The sequence below is a fragment of the Nerophis lumbriciformis genome, linkage group LG19 (assembly GCF_033978685.3).
Source record: "Nerophis lumbriciformis linkage group LG19, RoL_Nlum_v2.1, whole genome shotgun sequence".
Classification (NCBI taxonomy): domain Eukaryota; kingdom Metazoa; phylum Chordata; class Actinopteri; order Syngnathiformes; family Syngnathidae; genus Nerophis; species Nerophis lumbriciformis.
Window position 1 is genome coordinate 42,194,109 of NC_084566.2, and position 21,566 is coordinate 42,215,674.

General features: G+C 39.3%; 1 protein-coding gene across 2 annotated transcripts in view; it reads right to left on the reverse strand.

Moving 5' to 3' along the window:
- The window catches only part of sema4e (semaphorin 4e), a 65,947-nt gene that overhangs the window by 21,396 nt on the left and 22,985 nt on the right, over positions 1 to 21,566 (reverse strand). For both annotated transcript variants that reach the window (XM_072915248.1, XM_061978739.2), the window contains exons 2-8: positions 19,462 to 19,734; positions 17,483 to 17,628; positions 8,205 to 8,267; positions 8,028 to 8,126; positions 3,505 to 3,601; positions 3,315 to 3,425; positions 3,095 to 3,246 (exon numbers count right to left, since the gene is read on the reverse strand). In XM_072915248.1, coding sequence (XP_072771349.1) covers positions 3,095 to 3,246; positions 3,315 to 3,425; positions 3,505 to 3,601; positions 8,028 to 8,126; positions 8,205 to 8,267; positions 17,483 to 17,628; positions 19,462 to 19,570 — 777 coding nt within the window. In that variant the 5' untranslated portion in view covers positions 19,571 to 19,734. The remainder of the gene's footprint in view (positions 1 to 3,094; positions 3,247 to 3,314; positions 3,426 to 3,504; positions 3,602 to 8,027; positions 8,127 to 8,204; positions 8,268 to 17,482; positions 17,629 to 19,461; positions 19,735 to 21,566) is intronic.

Below are 21,566 nucleotides of genomic sequence, written 5' to 3' on the forward strand. Positions count from 1 at the left end.
CCGACGCTCATCAGACCCCAGAAAAGGTGTTGGTTGATATAGACAGCAGGACGGTGGCCATGGAAGTCGGAACCCGCTAAGGAGTGTGTAACAACCCACCTGCCGAATCAACTAGCCCTGAAAATGGATGGCGCTGGAGCGTCGGGCCCATACCCGGCCGTCGCCGGCAGCGAGAGCCGCGAGGGCTAGGCCGCGACGAGTAGGATGGCCGCCGCGGTGCGCGCTGAAGCCTCGGGCGCGAGCCCGGGTGGAGCCGCCGCGGGTGCGAGGGACATCGCACCTCCACGCGCTTGGAGGTGCGCTCAGCGCGGCTCCCAGATGATTGCGCACTGGTGTGCGTCTGGGCCGTGACAGCGTGGCACGCATTGAATGTCTCTGCTACATTGGATCAGTCTCCTTTCTTTAACAGGCAAAAGCTTTATAACCTCACTAATGCCTTGCATCGTCTATATTAGATATATAACAACGGGCGGGTGCGGTTTTGATTAAATGTTAGATCGGGTGGATGGCGGATGGTTGACGACTTTTGTGATGCGGTTGCGGATGAAATAATTGCCTATCCGCGCATCTCTAGCGTACTGGTCTATTTTCATACAAAAGGCGCATTAAAGGCCTACTGAAAGCCACTACTACCGACCACGCAGTCTGATAGTTTATATATCAATGATGAAATCTTAACATTGCAACACATGCCAATATGGCCGGGTTAGCTTACTAAAGTGCAATTTTAAATTTCGCGTGAAATATCCTGCTGAAAACGTCTCGGTATTATGATGACGTCAGCGCGTGACGTCACGGATTGTAGCGGACATTTTGGGACAGCATGGTGGCCAGCTATTAAGTCGTCTGTTTTCATCGCAAAATTCCACAGTATTCTGGACATCTGTGTTGGTGAATCTTTTGCAATTTGTTCAATGAACAACGGAGACAGCAAAGAAGAAAGCTGTAGGTGGGAAGCGGTGTATTGCGGCCGACTGCAGCAACACAAACACAGTTTCATTGTTTACATTCCCGGAAGATGACAGTCAAGCTTTACCATTGGCCTGTGGAGAACTGGGACAACAGAGACTCTTACCAGGAGGACTTTGAGTTGGATGCGCAGATGCGGTACCGTGAGTACGCATGCAGCTGCGGCTTCCAAACATTTCACGTAACTTTGGGTACTTTGAATATAAGTTGAAAAGGATTTGCAAATCATTGTATTCTCTTTTTATTTACCATTTACACAACGTGACAACTTCACGGGTGTTGGGGTGTGTATCTGCGGTGTATGGTCTGGTGCAGCTAGTACAGGGGTCGGCAACCCGCGGCTCTTTGATCACTCTGATGCGGCTCAGCAGCTTACTTGCTGAACCCCCCAATTTTCCCGTGACACTTCCGGATTTCAGTGCCTCTCGCAGAAAACTCCCGGGATTAATATTCACCGATTTACACCCTTACAGCTATAAAAAGGGCGTGCCATGATGGTACAACATTTGGCGCTCTTTACAATCTGTATTAACAGCGTGCTTCTGCTTGCACACGTACGTGACGGCAAGGCATACTTGGTCAATAGCCACACAGGTTACACTGACGGTGGCCATATAAAACAACTTTAACACTCTTACTAATAATGCGCCACACTTTGAACCAAAACCAAACAAGAATGACAAACACATTTCGGGAGAACATCTGCACCTTAACACAACATAAACACAACAGAACAAATACCCAGAATCCCATGCAGCCCTGACTCTTCCGGGCTACATTATACACCTCTGCTACCACCAAACCCCGCCCCCACCCCAACCCTGCTCCCTCACTAGAGATGCGCGGTTTGCGGGCACAACCGCGGAGTCCGCGGATTATCCGCGGATCGGGCGGATGAAATTAAAAAAAAATTAGATTTTATCCGCGGGTCGGGTCGGGTCGGGTCAAGTCGGGACGGGTCGGGCGGTTGAAATAAAAAAAAATTAGATTTTAAATAGATTCAGGCGGGTGGCAGTTAAACCAATTCGGAAATATATATACATAGTTAAATGTTGTTACCCACATACGAAAAACGAGCAGGCACCTGCTGCATATGCCACAACAGAAGAAAAAAAAAAAGAGATGGACACTTTTACGGAGCGGAGAAGGGACGCCTCGCCGGGGTCCGGGACCGAGGCCCCTTCCCCCGAGAGGGCCCCACCGGGAGCCGTAGCTGAGGTGATCCGCGAGAAGGGCCCGACGCACGTCCAGGGTCACCACCGCGCCCACCGCACCGACACCCCGCCTCGTCCGCCTTCGCCGCGGCCGGCGTCACGCGCAGCAGGTAAGCAGCTTACCTGCCTGCCACCCCCGTGGCCGGGGGCTCGTAACAGGGGTCACTCCGCGCGCTCCGCCCGCGCAGCTTACCTGCCCGCCACCCCTGTTGCCGGGGGCGCGTAACAGGGGTGACTCCGCGCGCAGTGCGCTCACGAAAGGGGTGGGGCTCACCCTGGTTGATATAGACAGCAGGACGCGGTGGCCATGGAAGTCGGAACCCGCTAAGGAATGTGTAACAACCCACCTGCCGAATCAACTAGGCCATACCCGGCTGTCGCCGGCAGCGAGACGCGCTTGGAGGTGCGCTCAGCGCGGCTCCCATATGATTGCGCACTGGTGTGCGTCTGGGCCGTGACAGCGTGGCACGCGAATGTCTGTGCTGCATTGGATCAGTCTCCTTTCTTTAACAGGCAAAAGCTTTATAACCTCACTTATGCCTTGCATCGTCTGTATTAGATATATAACAACGGGCGGGTGCGGTTCTGATCAAATGTTACATCGGGTGGATGGCGGATGGTTGACGACTTTCTGATGCGGTTGCGGATGAAATAATTGCCTATCCGCGCATCTCTATCCCTCACACATCAACACCCCCCCCCCCCTGGTCAAAATGGCTCTTTGACTGGTAAAGGTTGCCGACCCCTGAGCTAGTATAAGTAAAAAGATGTGTTTCTTCTAAAACTTGGTAGGTGCATCTTGAACATTATTCCCTATAAAATGATTTCTGGATGTCTGAAACTGATTTATTTGATTGACCATCCAACCGTTGGCTCGTAGTCTGAAAATGAAACATGTTATTGTCTCTCACCTTGCAGACGCGGGCCACGCGGGAAACCACCAGCTTATTGTAGCAGTCGCACTCCACGGCCGTCTCGCTGAAGAACAGGTAGACCTTGTCGTCGTCTCCTTCCACGCTTTGGTCGCTCTCTGGCATGTGGGCCATGGAGACAAAGGTTGGCTCTGGTATGGAGGAAAAAAAACAACATGATTTTTCTCTCCAAATGCGGGCGAAACGGTGCTTGCGTCACCATTGAGCCAGGAGTTTCTGAGCTCAGTGCGGATGGGGGACGAGGAGCTTCGCATCAGGACAGGTTCAGAGCCCAGGAAGTTCATAGAAGTGGCGGAGTATAAGTCATCATCTGACAACACAGACATCTTTGATCAATAAAACACTTTTATTTCATGCTGAATCCATTCTCCCTCCCCAAGTCTACTCACCAACCATGATGGAGGCGTATCTTTGGAAGGGATCAAATGGACACTTCCCTTTGCCATCCTCACCAGGCTCCAGGGTCAGCTTCCCATCTGCATAGGTCTCCAAACAGAACCACAGCATGGAATTAAAAACTCATTGCTTTTCTACACCAAAATTCATCTATTTCTTATTAAACAACTTCTTCTTCCTCTCCAGATTTCAGCCTATTCGGGAATCGCGGGTTTTCCCTCAAAAAATTCCCAGATTTCCCCAGAATTCCAGGTTTTCCGGGACAATTTTCCCATTCAAAATGAATTGGCCATTTTTCAAACTTCCACCGTTTCAAACCATCAACACATTCCACCATTCTGGAAATTCAAACTACCCTTTTTCCCAAGTTCAATAAATTTCCAGAATTCCTGATTTTCCAAAGCCCTATTTCCACCCTTTTTTCCTGTCGACTACTCCTCCCACATTTTTCCAGATTTCCCATAATTCCCGGTTTTCCCATTCAAAATGAATTGGCCATTTTTCAAACTTCCACTATTTTGACATTAATCAAACCATTTTACCATCAACATATTAAACCATTCTGGAAATTCAAACTAACCTTTTTTCCCAAGTTCGAAAATTTTCCAAAATTCCTGGTTTTCCAAAGCCCTATTTCCACCCTTTTTTTCCTGTCGACTACACCTCCCACATTTGTCAACCCACTTCAACTGTCAAAACATTCCTCTTAATTAGGAAAAAAAACGAAGTTGTTTTTTGAACTAGAAAAATTCCCGGTTTTCCCAAAATTCCAGGAATTTCGTAATACCATTTCTCAATTCATCATGTTACTACTTCAACATTTCTCGACCAATTTGAAAAACTTCAACACCAACCATTTGGTTCATTAGACCATTCAAGGTGTTTTTTTACCATTTAAAAAAATAATCACGCTTCAAAATCTACGCCAACAATTATAAAAAAATTACCAGATTTCCCAGAATTCCAGGTTTTCCAGGACAATTTTCCCATTCAAAATGAATTGGCCATTTTTCAAACTTCCACCATTTACACATTTTTCAACCGATTCAAACCATTTTACCATCAACACATTCCACCATTCTGGAAATTCAAACTACCCTTTTCCCAAGTTAAAAAAAATTCCAGTATTTTCCAGAATTCCTGGTTTTCTAAAGCCCAATTTTCCACTCTTTTTCCTCCCACATTTTCAACTCACTTCAACCGTTCCACCGTCAAGACATTCCTCGTAATTAGGACAAAAAACAAAGTTGTTTTTTGAACTGGAAAAATTCCCGGTTTTCCAGGAATTTCGTAATACCATTTCTCAATTTAACATGTTACTACTTCAACATTTCTTGACCGATTTGAAAAACTTCAACATCAACCATTTTTTTTTTTACCATTTTAAAAAAGAATCGCGCTTTTCCCATGGGAAATTCCCATTGAAATAAATGGGACATTATTCAAAGTTCCACAACTCCCACATTTTTCATCTGATTCAAACTGTCCCAACTTCAAAATATTCAGCCTGTTCAGGAATTGTGTGCTCGACTTCAATAATTCTATAAAAATTCCCAGATTTCCCATAATTCCCGGTTTTCCCATTCAAAATGAAATGGCCATTTTTCAAACTTCTACAATTTCCACATTTTTCAACTGATTCAAACCATTTTACCATCAACATATTCTACCATTCTGGAAATTTAAACTACCCTTTTTCCGAGCTCAAAAAAATTCCCAGATTTTCCAGAATTCCTGGTTTTCCAAAGCCCTATTTCCACCCTTTTTCCTGTCGACTACTCCTCCCACATTTTTCAACCCACTTCAACCGTTCCACTGTCAAAACATTCCTCTTAATTAGGACAAAAAACAAAGTTGTTTTTTGAACTGGAAAAATTCCCGAAAATTCTAGGAATTTCGTAATACCATTTCTCAATTTAACATGTAACTATTTCAATATTTCTCGACCGATTTGAAAAATTCCAACACCAACCATTTCAACTCATTCAGGCCATTCAAGTTTTTTTTTACCATTTTAAAAAAAGACTCCCGCTTTTCCCCAAATTCCCAAATTTTAGGGAAATTCCCATTTAAATCAATGGGACATTCTTCAAAGTTCCACAACTCCCACATTTTTCATCTGATTCAAACTGTCCTAACTTCAAAATATTCAGCTTGTTCAGGAATTGTGTGCTCTACTTCAACAATTCTAAAAAAAATCCCGGATTTCCCATTCAAAATGAATTGGCCATTTTTCAAACTTCCACTATTTCGACATTTATCAAACCATTTTACCATCAACATATTCCACCATTCTGGAAATTCAAACTAACCTTTTTTCCCCAAGTTCAAAATTTTTCCAGAATTCCTGGTTTTCCAAAGCCCTATTTCCACCCTTTTTTTCCTGTCGACTACTCCTCCCACATTTGTCAACCCACTTCAACTGTCAAAACATTCCTCTTAATTAGGAAAAAAACCGAAGTTGTTTTTTGAACTGGAAAAATTCCCGGTTTTCCCAAAATTCCAGGAATTTCGTAATACCATTTCTCAATTCAACATGTTACTACTTCAACATTTCTCGACTGATTTGAAAAACTTCAACACCAACCATTTGGTTCATTAGACCATTCAAGGTTTTTTTTTTACCATTTAAAAAAATAATCACGCTTCAAAATCTACTTCAACAATTCTAAAAAAAATTCCCAGATTTCCCAGAATTCCAGGTTTCCGGGACAATTTTCCCATTCAAAATGAATTGGCCATTTTTCAAACTTCCACCATTTCCACATTTTTCAACCGATTCAAACCATTTTACCATCAACACATTCCACCATTCTGGAAATTCAAACTACCCTTTTCCCTAGTTCAAAATTTTTCCAGAATTCCTGGTTTTCCAAAGCCCTACTTCCACCCTTTTTTCCCTGTCGACTACTCCGCCCATATATTTCAACCCACTTAAATCGTTCCACCATCAAAACATTCCTCTTAATTAGGACAAAAAACGAAGTTGTTTTGTTAACTGGAAAAATTTGCGGTTTTCCCAAAATTCCAGGAATTCCGTAATACCATTTCTCAATTCAACATGTTACTACTTCAACATTTCTCGACTGATTTGGAAAATTCCAACACCAACCATTTCAACTCATTCAGGCCATTCAAGTTTTTTTTTACCATTTTAAAAAAGAATCCCGCTTTTCCCCAAATTCCCAAATTTTAGGGAAATTCCCATTAAAATCAATGGGACATTCTTCAAAGTTCAACAATTCCCACATTTTTAATCTGATTCAAACTGTTCCAACTTCAAAATATTCAGCTTGTTCAGGAATTGTGTGCTCTACTTCAACAATTCTAAAAAAAAATCCCAGATTTCCCAGAATTCCAGGTTTTCCGGGACAATTTTCCCATTCAAAATGAATTGACCTTTTTTCAAACTTCCACCATTTCCAAATTTTTCAACCGATTCACACCATTTTACCATCAACATATTCCACCATTCTGGAAATTCAAACTACCCTTCTTCCCAAGTTCGGAAATTTTCGAGAATTCCTGGTTTTCCAAAGCCCTATTTCCACCCTTTTTTTTTGGCGACTACTCCTCCCACATTTTTCAACCCATTTCAACCGTTTCACCGTCAAAACATTCCTCTTAATTAGGACAAAAAATTAAGTTGTTTTTGAACTGTAAAAATTCCTGGTTTTCCCGAAATTCCATAATACCATTTCTTAATTTAACATGTTACTACTTCAACATTTCTCGACCGATTTGAAAAACTTCTACACCAACCTTTTAAAAAAGAATCCTGCTTTTCCCCAAATTCCCAAATTTTTGGGAAATTCCCCTTGAAATAAATGGGACATTATTCAAAGTTCCACAATTCCCACATTTTCCATCTGATTCAAACTGTCCCAACTTCAAAATATTCAGCTTGTTCAGGAATTGTGTGCTCTACTTCAACAATTCTAAAAAAAATCCCGGATTTCCCATAATTCCCAGTTTTCCCATTCAAAATGAATTGGCCATTTTTCAAACTTCCACCATTTACACATTTTTCAACCGAATCAAACCATTTTACCATCAACAGATTCCACCATTCTGGAAATTCAAACTACCCTTTTTCCAAGTTCAAAAAAATTCCAGGATTTTCCAGTATTCCTGGTTTTCTAAAGCCCTTATTTCCACCCTTTTTCCTACCACATTTTTCACCCCACTTCAACCGTTCCACCGTCAAAACATTCCTCTTAATTAGGACAAAAAACCAAGTTGTTTTTTGAAATGTAAAAATTCCCGGTTTTCCCGAAATTCCAGGAATTTCGTAATACCATATCTCAATTTAACATGTTACTACTTGAACATTTCTCGACCGATTTGAAAAAGTTCAACACCAACCAGTTTTTTTTTTTTTTACCATTTAAAAAAAAAAATCCCGTTTTCCCCCAAATTCCCAAATTTTAGGGAAATTCCCATTGAAATCAATGGGACATTCTTCAAAGTTCCACAACTCCCACAAATTATTCTTAAAATTCCTGCATTGGCTCACCATGTAACCGCACTCGGGATTAAAGGCGTTGGTGCCACACACGTACATCCTGTCATCCGCCATCTTGTGCAAAATCCGGATGTAGTTCTTGCACTCTGTCTGTTTTGAGAGAGAAAACATGTCAGATTAGAGAGATTTTCAATAACAGCAAAAAAAAAAAAAAAAAAAAAAAATCACCTCGGGTTCTTTTCCTTTGCCTTGACAGTCGGCCTTTTGCTGTTGTGTCACCTCCCATTTTACCTTCAATAATAGGAAAATATTCTCAGTGATGAGTTGGATGCACTTAACCAAGCCAGCTACTTTATAAATGACTAAGGGGGGCGCGTGTCTGTTTACTAACAACAAGACATCATGGGGGAGCCAGAGTCGAGTTTCTTAACATGGAGATATTCTCACTACTTTTCTTTTGACGAGCACAAAGGAAAGAACATTTTAGTTAAATGTAAGTTGTGTCTTGGATCAAAGATCCTATCTACTGCCCAAAACAGCAATTCAAATCTGCTGAAGCAGCTACAAAAGCAACATGCAAGTAAAGAGACTCCGATGCCACTTCACCTCCACCACCACCTAAGCAACAGCGGCTGGATTTTAACAGAGGGACTGCTAGCCAGGACAACATTGATAGAGCCATTGTGCTAGAAGACATGCAGGCTATTTCTACAGTGGAGTCACCCGCTTTCAGGCAGCTAATTAGCATGATATTGGGCATCAAACAGCAAATGGCATGGAGAACATGTTCCAAGTACCTGGACATAGTGAGTACATAAACATGGAAAGCAAGCTAAAGAAGACACTCCAAACTCTGCCTCTGCTCATCATTCATCACTGAAGGTACACACACTATGTCAATTCTCCTATATACTCTTTCATTCTAGACTTCTAGAGTGTTTGATTATCACATCACTCTAAATGTATGGACTATAAAGTTCACAAACATAAAGAGGGATCCTAATGGGCCAGGCCAATCTTTCCTTTAAAGAGTGGAATGACCTCTGCTACCTTCATTCTATTCGGAAAGGTCCCTGTTTGACAAGAAAGATTAAAAACATAACAAAGAGGTTTGATGATACAGTCAATGGTATGATGTAAGGCTGAAACGACACGTCGACGTAGTCGACGTCATCGGTTACGTAAATACGTCGACGCCGTTTTTGTGCGTCGGCGCGTCGCATATTTACGTCACTCTACTTTACTGTCATGGCGGAGCGCAAAGCAGACGATGCGAGCGAGGGGGAAAAAAGCACGCCAAAAGTCGTCAAAAGTGTGGGAGTATTTCAATAAACGGCCTAATAATGTTGTTGTATGCACACTGTGTCGAGCGGAAATGGCCTATCATAGCAGCACAACGGCTATGAACGAACATTTGAAAAGAAAACCCCCGACAGCGTTCTTGCCATCACCATCAACAAGTCAATCGTCCGCGTGCGTATACGTTGTCATTATTACACAAAAACATGAATGTGTCATTTGTATCTGCGTTGTAAATTCATAAACTAAAGCACCGTTTCGCTCTGAGAGGCGCGTTTGGCGTGCCTGTTCAGTGTTTACAAAGACGCGCTCCTCTTTAACGCTGTGGAGAGGCGGCGGCGGCGAGCGAGCGGCGAGGCGGGGCGCGCCGGGAGCGACGCCGCAATCGTGCCCAGGTGCGCGATCCGCGCAGTTGGAAGAGAAAAGACTTTGTGTAAAATGAAAAGATTGTAAACCTGGCAAAGCCGCCTGGCGTTCAGTCTGTCGGTCCTGAAAGAACCCCACGGCACAAGACGTGTCACAAACGCTAACGTTAATTAGTTGTGCAAATACCTTTTACAACATTAACAGTTACATATACTATGTACAAACCAACAATTAACTTTCACTTTAATCATACTATCATTGTTGTGTTATTAAGCAAAATAAGCAATACTTTTACTTTTGTTGAAATGTTTACACTGTACACTTTTTTGTATTGGATGTTTAGCTTTATTTTTGCACATTTTAGCAAATAAGCAATACTTTTACTTTTGTTGAAATGTTTACACTTGTTACAGAATATTTCCGTTTTGCACTTTTTTGTATTGGATGTTTATCTTTATTTTTGCACATTTTAAAGCAAAATAAGCAATACTTTTACTTTTGAAATGCTTATACTATTCCAGAATATTAAGATTTGCACTGGATGTTTACTTTTATATTTGCACATTAAAAAGCAAATAAGCTACTTTTAATTTTGTTAAATGTTAAAAGTTTTAAATGTTTACATTGTTACAGAATATTTTGTCATGTTGTTGTCAATGTTGACTGAGTGGCCATACTTTTTTTTTTGTAAATAAAAGCCATGCCTTTTGAAAAAACTGGCCTACATTTATTTTTTCCTCTTCATTTTAAATTTAAAAAAAAAAATCGGTAAAAGGAAAAATAATCTATAGATTAATCGAAAAAATAATCTATAGATTAACCGATTAATCGAAAAAAATAATCTATAGATTAATCGATAGAAAAATAATCGTTAGCTGCAGCCCTAATCTTATTTTTCAGTTTTGTTACCACGGATACAATTTCATTTTCACTAACATCTCCTATTATTGAAATATCTTGTGTGACATCATGCACAAAAGTGCACTTTATTTGTTTTAAACTATTGCAGTGGCGTTCTGTACAAAAAGTGCACTTTAATTTAGTGTTGTTTTGATATGTCATCTTAGTGACATCATGCACAAAAGTGCACAAATAGCTTGTTTTAAAATGCGTCTGACAATCTTGCACTTTCTGTTTGGAAATGACGTGAATGTTTGTGCCACTGCTTAATAACTGTTTAATAAATACACTTTTAGTTGTGATTTCCCTCTCTGTATGAGAACTTAAAAGTAGCATATATTAATGCAGTATGAAGAAGAATGTTTTAATGTAGACACATAGAATCATCATACTGCTGTCATTATATGCATCAAGTGTTCATTCAAGGCTAAGGCAAAATATCCACATATACAAACCCCGTTTCCATTGGGAAATTGTGTTGGATGTAAATATAAACGGAATACAATGATTTGCCAATCCTTTTCAACCCACGGCGTTTCTGGGTGTTGTTGATAAACGGTTTTCGACTTGCATAGGAGAGTTTTAACTATCACTTACAGATGTAGCGACCGACTGTAGTTACTGACAGTGGGTTTCTGAAGTGTTCCTGAGCCCATGTGGTGATATCCTTTACACACTGATGTCGCTTGTTGACGCAGTACAGCCTGAGGGATGGAAGGTCACGGGCTTAGCTGCTTACGTGCAGTGATTTCTCCAGATTCTCTGAACCCTTTGATGATATTACGGAGCGTAGATGGTGAAATCCCTAAATTCCTTGCAATAGCTGGTTGAGAAAGGGTTTTTCTTAAACTGTTCAACAATTTGCTCACGCATTTGTTGACAAAGTGGTGACCCTTCGCCCCATCCTTGTTTGTGAACGACTGAGCATTTCATGGAATCTACTTTTATACCCAATCATGGCACCCACCTGTTCCCAATTTGCCTGTTCACCTGTGGGATGTTCCAAATGAGCATTCCTCAACTTTATCAGTATTTATTGCCACCTTTCCCAACTTCTTTGTCACGTGTTGCTGGCATCAAATTCTAAAGTTAATGATTATTTGCAAATAAAAAATGTTTATCAGTTTGAACATCAAATATGTTGTTTTTGTAGCATATTCAACTGAATATGGGTTGAAAATGATTTGCAAATCATTGTATTCCGTTTGTATTTACATCTAACACAATTTCCCAACTCATATGGAAACGGGGTTTGTACAGTATATGGTGTATCGTGACATGGCCTAAACCGGGGGTCGGCAACCCGCATGCGGCTCTTTAGCGCCGCCCTAGTGGCTCTCTGGAACCCTTTTCAAAAATGTATGAAAAATGGAAAAAGATGAGGGGAAAAAAATATATTTTTTGTTTAATTATGGTTTCTGTAAGGAGGACAAACATGACACAAACCTCCATAATTGTTATAAAGCACACTGTTTATATTAAACATTAGGGATGTCCAATAATGGCTTTTTGCCGATATCCCGATATTGTCCACTCTTTAAATACCGATATCAACCGATACCGATATACAGGTAAAAGCCAGTAAATTAGAATATTTTGAAAAACTTGATTTATTTCAGTAATTGCATTCAAAAGGTGTAACTTGTACATTATATTTATTCATTGCACACAGACTGATGCATTCAAATGTTTATTTCATTTAATTTTGATGATTTGAAGTGGCAACAATTGAAAATCCAAAATTCCGTGTGTCACAAAATTAGAATATTACTTAAGGCTAATACAAAAAAGGGATTTTTAGAAATGTTGGCCAACTGAAAAGTATGAAAATGAAAAATATGAGCATGTACAATACTCAATACTTGGTTGGAGCTCCTTTTGCCTCAATTACTGCGTTAATGCGGCGTGGCATGGAGTCGATGAGTTTCTGGCACTGCTCAGGTGTTATGAGAGCCCAGGTTGCTCTGATAGTGGCCTTCAACTCTTCTGCGTTTTTGGGTCTGGCATTCTGCATCTTCCTTTTCACAATACCCCACAGATTTTCTATGGGGCTAAGGTCAGGGGAGTTGGCGGGCCAATTTAGAACAGAAATACCATGGTCCGTAAACCAGGCACGGGTAGATTTTGCGCTGTGTGCAGGCGCCAAGTCCTGTTGGAACTTGAAATCTCCATCTCCATAGAGCAGGTCAGCAGCAGGAAGCATGAAGTGCTCTAAAACTTGCTGGTAGACGGCTGCGTTGACCCTGGATCTCAGGAAACAGAGTGGACCGACACCAGCAGATGACATGGCACCCCAAACCATCACTGATGGTGGAAACTTTACACTAGACTTCAGGCAACGTGGATCCTGTGCCTCTCCTGTCTTCCTCCAGACTCTGGGACCTCGATTTCCAAAGGAAATGCAAAATTTGCTTTCGTCAGAAAACATGACTTTGGACCACTCAGCAGCAGTCCAGCTCTTTTTTTCCTTAGCCCAGGTGAGACGCTTTTCGCGCTGTTTCTTGGTCAACAGTGGCTTGACACGAGGTATGCGGCAGTTGAAACCCATGTCTTTCAAGCGTCTCTTGGTGGTGGATCTTGAAGCACTGACTCCAGCAGCTGTCCACTCCTTCTGAATCTCCCCCACATTTTTGAATGGGTTTTTTTTCACAATCTTGACCAGGGCGCGGTGATCCCTATCGCTTGTACACTTTTTCTGACCACAGTTTTTCCTTCCCTTTGCCTCTCCATTAATGTGTTTGGACACAGAGCTCTGAGAACAGCCAGCCTCTTCAGCAATAACCTTTTGTGTCTTTCCCTCCTTGTGCAATGTGTCGATGGTTGCCTTTTGGACAGCTGTCAAATCTGAAGTCTTCCCCATGTTTGTGTAGGCTTCAGAACTGGACTGAGAGACCATTTAAAGCCCGTTGCAGGTGTTTTGAGTTAATCAGCTGATTAGTTTGTGGCACCAGGTGTCTTCAAAATTTAACCCTTACACAATATTCTAATTTTGTGACACACGGAATTTTGGATTTTCATTTGTTGCCACTTCAAATCATCAAAATTAAATGAAATAAACATTTGAATGCATCAGTCTGTGTGCAATGAATAAATATAATGTACAAGTTACACCTTTTGAATGCAATTACTGAAATAAATCAAGTTTTTCAAAATATTCTAATTTACTGGCTTTTACCTGTATGCAGTCGTGGAATTAACACATTATTATGCCTAATTTGGACAACCAGGTATGGTGAAGATAAGTTGTTGTTTTTTTTTTAAAATTATAACATAAGATAAATAAATTAAAAACATTTTCTTGAATAAAAAAGAAAGTAAAACAATATAAAAACAGTTACATAGAAACTAGTAATTAATGAAAATTAGTGAAATTAACTGTTAAAGGTTAGTACTATTAGTGGACCAGCAGCACACACAATCATGTGTGCTTACGGACTGTATCCCTTGCAGACAGTATTGATATATAAAGTAGGAACCTACCAGAATATTAATAACAGAAAGAAACAACCCTTTTGTGTGAATGAGTGTAAATGGGGGAGGGAGGTTTTTTTTGGGTTGGTGCACTAATTGTAAGTGTATCTTGTGTTTTTTATGTTGATTTAATAAAAAAAACAACAACGATACCGATAATAAAAAAACGATACCGATATTTTCTGATATTACATTTTAAAGCATTTATCGGTTTAATAGAGATGTCCGATAATATCGGCAGGCCGATATTATCGGACATCTCTATTAAACATGCTTCACTGATTCGAGTATTTGGCGAGCGCCGTTTTGTCCTACTAATTTTGGCGGTCCTTGAACTCACCGTAGTTTGTTTACATGTACAACTTTCTCCGACTTTCGAGGACGTGTTTTATGCCTCTCCTTTTTCTGTCTCATTTTGTCCACCAAACTTTTAACGTTGTGCGTGAATGCACAAAGGTGAGTTTTGTTGATGTTATTGACTTGCGTGGAGTGACCATATTTGGTCACTGCATGACTGCAAGCTAATCGATGCTAATATGCTATATGTACATTAAGGCTGAAACGACGCGTCGACGTAGTCGACGTCATCGGTTACGTAAATACGTCGACGTCGTTTTTATGCTTCGACGCGTCGCATATTTACGTCACACTGCCGTCATGGCGGAGCACAAAGCAGATGATGCGAGCGGTGCGAGCGAGGGAAAAAAAGCACGCCAAAAGTCGTCAAAAGTGTGGGAGTATTTCAATAAACAAATGTATATAATTCGGCATTATTTCGGCCAGTCGGCTTATAAAATCAGAGCCGATCAGTTTACGTTCGCGCGCAGGTATAACGCGGCGCGCTCCTGTCTCATCTGCTGGTGCGCGAGCCCGGTAATTAGACCGCTGTGTCAAATCAAGGAGTACAAAAGACGCCAGCGCAGAGTGGAAAAAGGTTTAGTTCATTACAGATAACCCAGAGTTGTGCCAAAAGTATGTATTTTATATTTCTCTTCGTGGGTGTGGCGCACCTGTTGCGCTGGTGAGATGGGAGGGGGGGTTGTGTGCATGTAGCGTGCTTAGTCTGGAGGCTAAATACACACAGTGTGTTATGTAACTGTTGTTTAGTGTTGATATTCTTTGCTTAGTTTGATAAATGTTGGAGCAGTTTGCTTCATCAGGAGGGTGAAGTCGCTCAATTTAAAGTGTTGGATTTAACTGTGTTGGTGAGGGCGTAGAAAAAGGGGCATTTTTCTACCAGTAGACAGCGTTTAAGATTGAGTGTTTCACTGCTAAATTAATAATATATTTATATTGAATATGGATTTTAAATATGTATCTAAATAGGTGGTTAATTGGTTAGGTATTTATGTATTTGCATATTGGGTTTTCTGTTGCATTTATCTATTGTGTTTCTGGTGTTAAATGTATTTTATATGTATCTTGGTGCATTTATGTTGAGACAATTTATTTAAAATCTGTTTTAACTTAAAGGGAAAAGATGTGTCCATTTTCTTGCACTTGTTTAATGGTTAAGAGTTTGATAGCTAATTAATAGTTGTAAATTATGGGATTGATAATTGATTGATTTTTTACAGCATGTTAATCTTGTGGTGTTTTGTCCTTAAAGGTTTTTCACCTACTAAAGAAGCTAAAGGCTACTAAAGGCTACTAAAGGCTACTAAAGGCTACTAAAGACAGCTAATGACAGCTAAAGAAACTAAAGTCTATTAACACTGCTAAAGACTGCTAAAAAGACTAAAGAAGAAAAAAGAAGCTGTTTCATGGTTGGAAAAACTGTTGCAAACTAAAGGAAAATAAAAGGAAAAAGTAACTACGGTCTGGTCTTTTGAGTGAAATCCATAAGCCACATTCAGCATTGGTACATCCCTTCAAGTGTGGGATAAGCACAGCGAAAAAAGCAAAACACTTGACAGTTGTTGTATGCACACTGTGTCGAGCGGAAATGGCCTATCATAGCAGCACAACGGCTATGAAGGAACATTTGAAAAAAAAAACACCCGACAGCGTTCTTGCCATCACCATCAACTAGTCAATCGTCCGCGTGAGTATACATTGTCATCATTACACAAAATCATGAATGTGTCATTTGTATCTGCGTTGTAAATTCATAAACTAAAACACTGTTTCGCTCTGAGAGGCGCGTTTGGCATGTCTGTTCAGTGTTTACAAAGACGCGCTCCTCTTTAACGCTAACGTTAATTAGTTGTGCAAATACCTTTTACAACATTAACAGTTACATATATTATGTACAAACCAACAATTAACTTTCACTTTAATCATACTATCATTGTTGTGTTATTAAGCAAAATAAGCAATACTTTTACTTTTGTTGAAATGTTTACACTGTTACAGAATATTTCGTTTTGCACTTTTTTGTATTGGATGTTTATCTTTATTTTTGCACATTTTAAAGCAAAATAAGCAATACTTTTACTTTAGAAATGCTTATACTATTGCAGAATATTAAGATTTGCACTGGATGTTTACTTTTATATTTGCACATTAAAAAGCAAATAAGCTACTTTTAATTTTGTTAAATGTTAAAAGTTTTAAATGTTTACATTGTTACAGAATATTTTGTCATGTTGTTGTCAATGTTGACTGAGTGGCCATACTTTTTTTTTTGTATATAAAAGTCATGCCTTTTGAAAAAACTGGCCAACATTTATTTTTTCATCTTCATTTTAAATAAAAAAAATAATCGGTAAAAGGAAAAATAATCTATAGATTAATCGAAAAAATAATCTATAGATTAACCGATTAATCGAAAAAAATAATCTATAGATTAATCGATAGAAAAATAATCGTTAGCTGCAGCCTTAATGTACATATTGCATCATTATGCCTCATTTGTAGCTATATTTGAGCTCATTTAGTTTCCTTTAAGTCCTCTTAATTCTATTTATATCTCATGACACACTATCTGTATGTAATATGGCTTTTAATTTTTTGCGGCTCCAGACAGATTTGTTGTTGTATTTTTGGTCCAATATGGCGCTTACAACATTTTGGGTTGCCGACCCCTGGCCTAAACATATCGAGATATTAATAAAAGGCCATATTGCCCAGCCCTGCCGGGTTATAAGGCGCACTGTGGAGTTTTGAGGGGAAAAAAAGGATTTTAAGTGCGCCTTATAGTGCGGAAAATACGGTACTAATTCAGTGTTAATATTTGAGTGGGCCCCGGGGCCTTCTGTAGTGTAAAAGTTGGTCCCCGAAGTAAAAAAGACTAATGAGAGAAAAAGGTCGATAACTAACCTGTGTATCCACGTGTTTGTTCATACAACACAATAACATTGTTCTAGGTGTAGATAACCTTATCTCCTCTTTTCATACAGAGGCCTTTTCTTTCTCTTCAGACCTGCATGTCAATGCCCTGAGCCATGAAAAAAATCAGTGGTGTGGAATTTACGAGGTAGGGTTGGCAAACGATTAACGAGAGCGGTCACGGCGTGCGTTGTTCTCACCGAGGCTTGCTTCTTGGAGATGTCGAAGAGGTCGAGGGCGTAGACCGCCTCCCTGGCGCCCAGCAGCAGCAGGCCCAGGTCCTCTCGCAGCAACATGGTGGTGTAGTTGGACACACCCTCCTCAAGGAAGAGGAGAGCGCTCTCACCTTTGGGAAACACACGGGGGGGGTTAGAGTGGAGGAACTCGACGACACATTTCAGACCTCGACGATTCATCGATATTTTCTACGCCGCAACAGCTGGAGTTTGTCGTGGTGGTGGTGTCATCAGCAAACTTCAAAAAGGATTACTGTAAATTCAAGATTATAAGCCGCTATATTTTTTTCCATACACTTTGAACCCTGCGGCTTATATAACGGTGCGGCTAATTTATGGAAAATTTTTTCGCTGACGACCATAATACAAATAGCTTTTAAAAAAAACAAGCAGACACACTGACAAGGTGTGGTGTTGTTTGTGCTATGGCACCATTTTTTAGTGCTTTCAACCGGAACTACAAGTGTCGGTCGGTCTTCTAGCCATCCACAGCGTTCCTACTCGTATGGATTCTTCACTCATCACTCCAAGCAACGTTTGTAAGTTTTACAATATAACTAAAACAATTCATACTTACTAAAACCTTCCCATGTGTGATGTCTGTAGGTGTGTTTTCATGTATATTTGTACATGCTATTGTAATCAAGCAAGCATCGTTAGCATTAGCTGATATGCATATACATATATACAAATATATGTATATACATATAGACACACATATGTATATATATATATATATATATATATATATATATACATACATACATACATACATACATACATATATATATATAACTTTAAAAATCTCCTGATGATTGAGGGTACCCCCCCTCATGAAACAGGCCTGTAGAGATGAAATAGTCTTGTGATTTTTTTCCCACACATACATATATATATATATATATATATATATATACATACATATATATATATATATATATATATACATACATACATACATATAAATATATATATATATAAATATATATATATGTATATATATATATAAATCTATATATATGTATATGTATATGTATATATATATATATATATATAAATCTATATATATGTATATGTATATGTATATATATATATATATGTATATATATCTATATATATATATATATATATATATATAAATATATATATGTATATATATAAATATATGTATATATATATATATATATATATATATATATATATATACATATACATATATATAGATTTATATATATATATATATATATATATACATATATGTGTGTGTATATATATATATATGTGTGTATATATATGTGTGTCTATATTCATACCAAAGACTATAAAAATGGGACCCATAACCTCCCTGCTTGGTTGGAATTGGGGGTTAAATCGCCAAAAATGATTCCCGGGCGCGGCCACCGGTGCTGCTCACTGCTCCCCTCACCTCCCAGGGGGTGATCAAGGGTGATGGGTTAAATGCAGAGAATAATTTCGCCACACCTCGTGTGTGTGTGTGTGAGACAATCATGGGTACTTTAACTTTAACTTTAAGTACTGTCTATGAATGTTGTCATTCTACAGGTCATTGTAGTCTCCGGGCATTCATAATCGCAACTGGACTGTATATTTTGAGGGAGCGAGCGCAGGATTGTCCACCTGAGCTGTTGCTCGAGAATTAAATGTTCATTTCTCTACCTAATGCCATCTCCAAAGGCATTTTGGAGAATTTGGCGGTACATCCAACCGGCCTCACAGCCGCAGACCAAGTTTTTTTTTTTTTAATTGCTAAACTAAAAAAAACTGTTCACATTGTCATGATGGGGTATTGCGTGTGTAGAATTTTGAGGACCAAAATGAATTTATTCCAAAGCTGTAACATAACAAAATGTGGGAAAAGTGTATGCTCTGTATGCTTGATTTTGGTGGCTTTGGGTGTATTTTGCCATGGCAGCAAGACTCACTGTGATAGGGCACAGATCTGCGGGGAACGCAGTCCAGCGTTGAGTCCTGGTCCAGCATCAAGGCCAGCGGTAAGAGGCAAAAACTGCTGATGCAGACTAGAGGATGCATGGCCTCGTTGTTGTCAGGGCGATTTAGGCTGTGTTGTTTCTGTCGTACTGGTAAGCAAAGGAAACTTGCGTCATCTGTGGCTTGATCGCCACTGAAGGGCCCCTTTAGCGGGCCTGCTCGGCAGGCGGTCCATGGTGAGACGGATGGCACGGACCCCAGGCGGGCTGAAAGAGGCAAAGATGTACGAGCGTCACAATCTACTCAGAAAGGAGCGGGGGGGGGGAAAAAGATGTACAGCAAAACATGCAAAGAAAGATGGTTGAAAGGAAGAAAGAGGCGAGCTAAAGTCAGTGCGGCGGTAATTCTGTCAGAGCCATAGTGATGGTAATGCGGGCCCGTGAAAGGCCTTCAGCAGGGTGCAGGAGTGTCAAGTCCAGCTCTCCTGCAGCACAATGAAGGAGATACAATAACCCAGCCAGGGCTTGGCAGACACGCCAGGGAAGAGTTTGCCACGCCGCTTTTGCAACCCGGGTTTCACATGTTGTGTTTCAGCGCACAACACGCAGCAATCAGACGTGTTATTTCTGCTGCGATCATCACTACGAGTGGGTGCGTCGTGTACTGGCATCTGTCCTGACGTGCCGCGGCACGTCGGAGAATGTAGTCCCGATAAGACGGTCCACATTTTTTCACCCCGGGCCAGCGTCACTCAGCAGCAAAGTGCACCACGGACACGTTCGTGCACCACCTCTACTGACAATGTCCCCGAAACCCTGCCTTGTTTTACCCTCTAAACCCAAATTAGCAACAATATTGTGAACATGTGCATTAAATAGGCTTGTAAAGTGGCGCAAATGTGCATCAAAAGGAGGACGCATTCAGTTGTAGTCATTTATATGGGTGTGAATGCTAACTGGTCAGCCTTACCAAGAGTATGCATTAAATATATATTAAATATATACTTTATGTCAGGGGTGCTCACACTTTTTCTGCAGGCGAGCTACTTTTCAATTGATCAAGTTGTGGGGATCTACCTCATTCATATATATCATTTATATTTACTTATTTATGAAATATATGTTTTTGTTAACAAGTTAAAGGTGTTTAATGATAATGCAAGCATGTTTAACACATATAGTTAATATTGTTAAAAAATTAAAGGTGTTTAATGATAATACAAGTATGTTTAATACATATAGTTAATATTGTTAACAAGTAAAAGGTGTTTAAAGATAATGAAAGCATGTTTAACACATATAGTTAATATTGTTAAAAAATTAAAGGTGTTTAATGATAATACAAGCATGTTTAATACATATAGTTAATATTGTTAACAACTTAAAGGTGTTTAAAGATAATACAAGCATGTTTAACACATATAATTAATATTGTTAACAAGTTAAAGGTGTTTAAAGATAATACAAGCATGTTTAACACATATAATTAATATTGTTAACAAGTTAAAGGTGTTTAAAGATAATACAAGCATGTTTAACACATATAATTAACATTGTTAACAAGTTAAAGGTGTTTAAAGATAATACAAGCATGTTTAACACATATAATTAATATTGTTAACAAGTTAAAGGTGTTTAAAGATAATACAAGCATGTTTAACACATATAGTTAATATTGTTAAAAAATTAAAGGTGTTTAATGATAATACAAGTATGTTTAATACATATAGTTAATATTGTTAACAAGTAAAAGGTGTTTAAAGATAATGAAAGCATGTTTAACACATTTGGTTATTATTGTTAAAAAATTAAAGGTGTTTAATGATAATACAAGCATGTTTAACACATATAATTAATATTGTTAACAAGTTAAAGGTGTTTAAAGATAATACAAGCATGTTTAACACATATAATTAATATTGTTAACAAGTTAAAGGTGTTTAAAGATAATACAAGCATGTTTAACACATATAATTAATATTGTTAACAAGTTAAAGGTGTTTAAAGATAATACAAGCATGTTTAACACATATAATTAATATTGTTAACAAGTTAAAGGTGTTTAAAGATAATACAAGCATGTTTAACACATATAATTA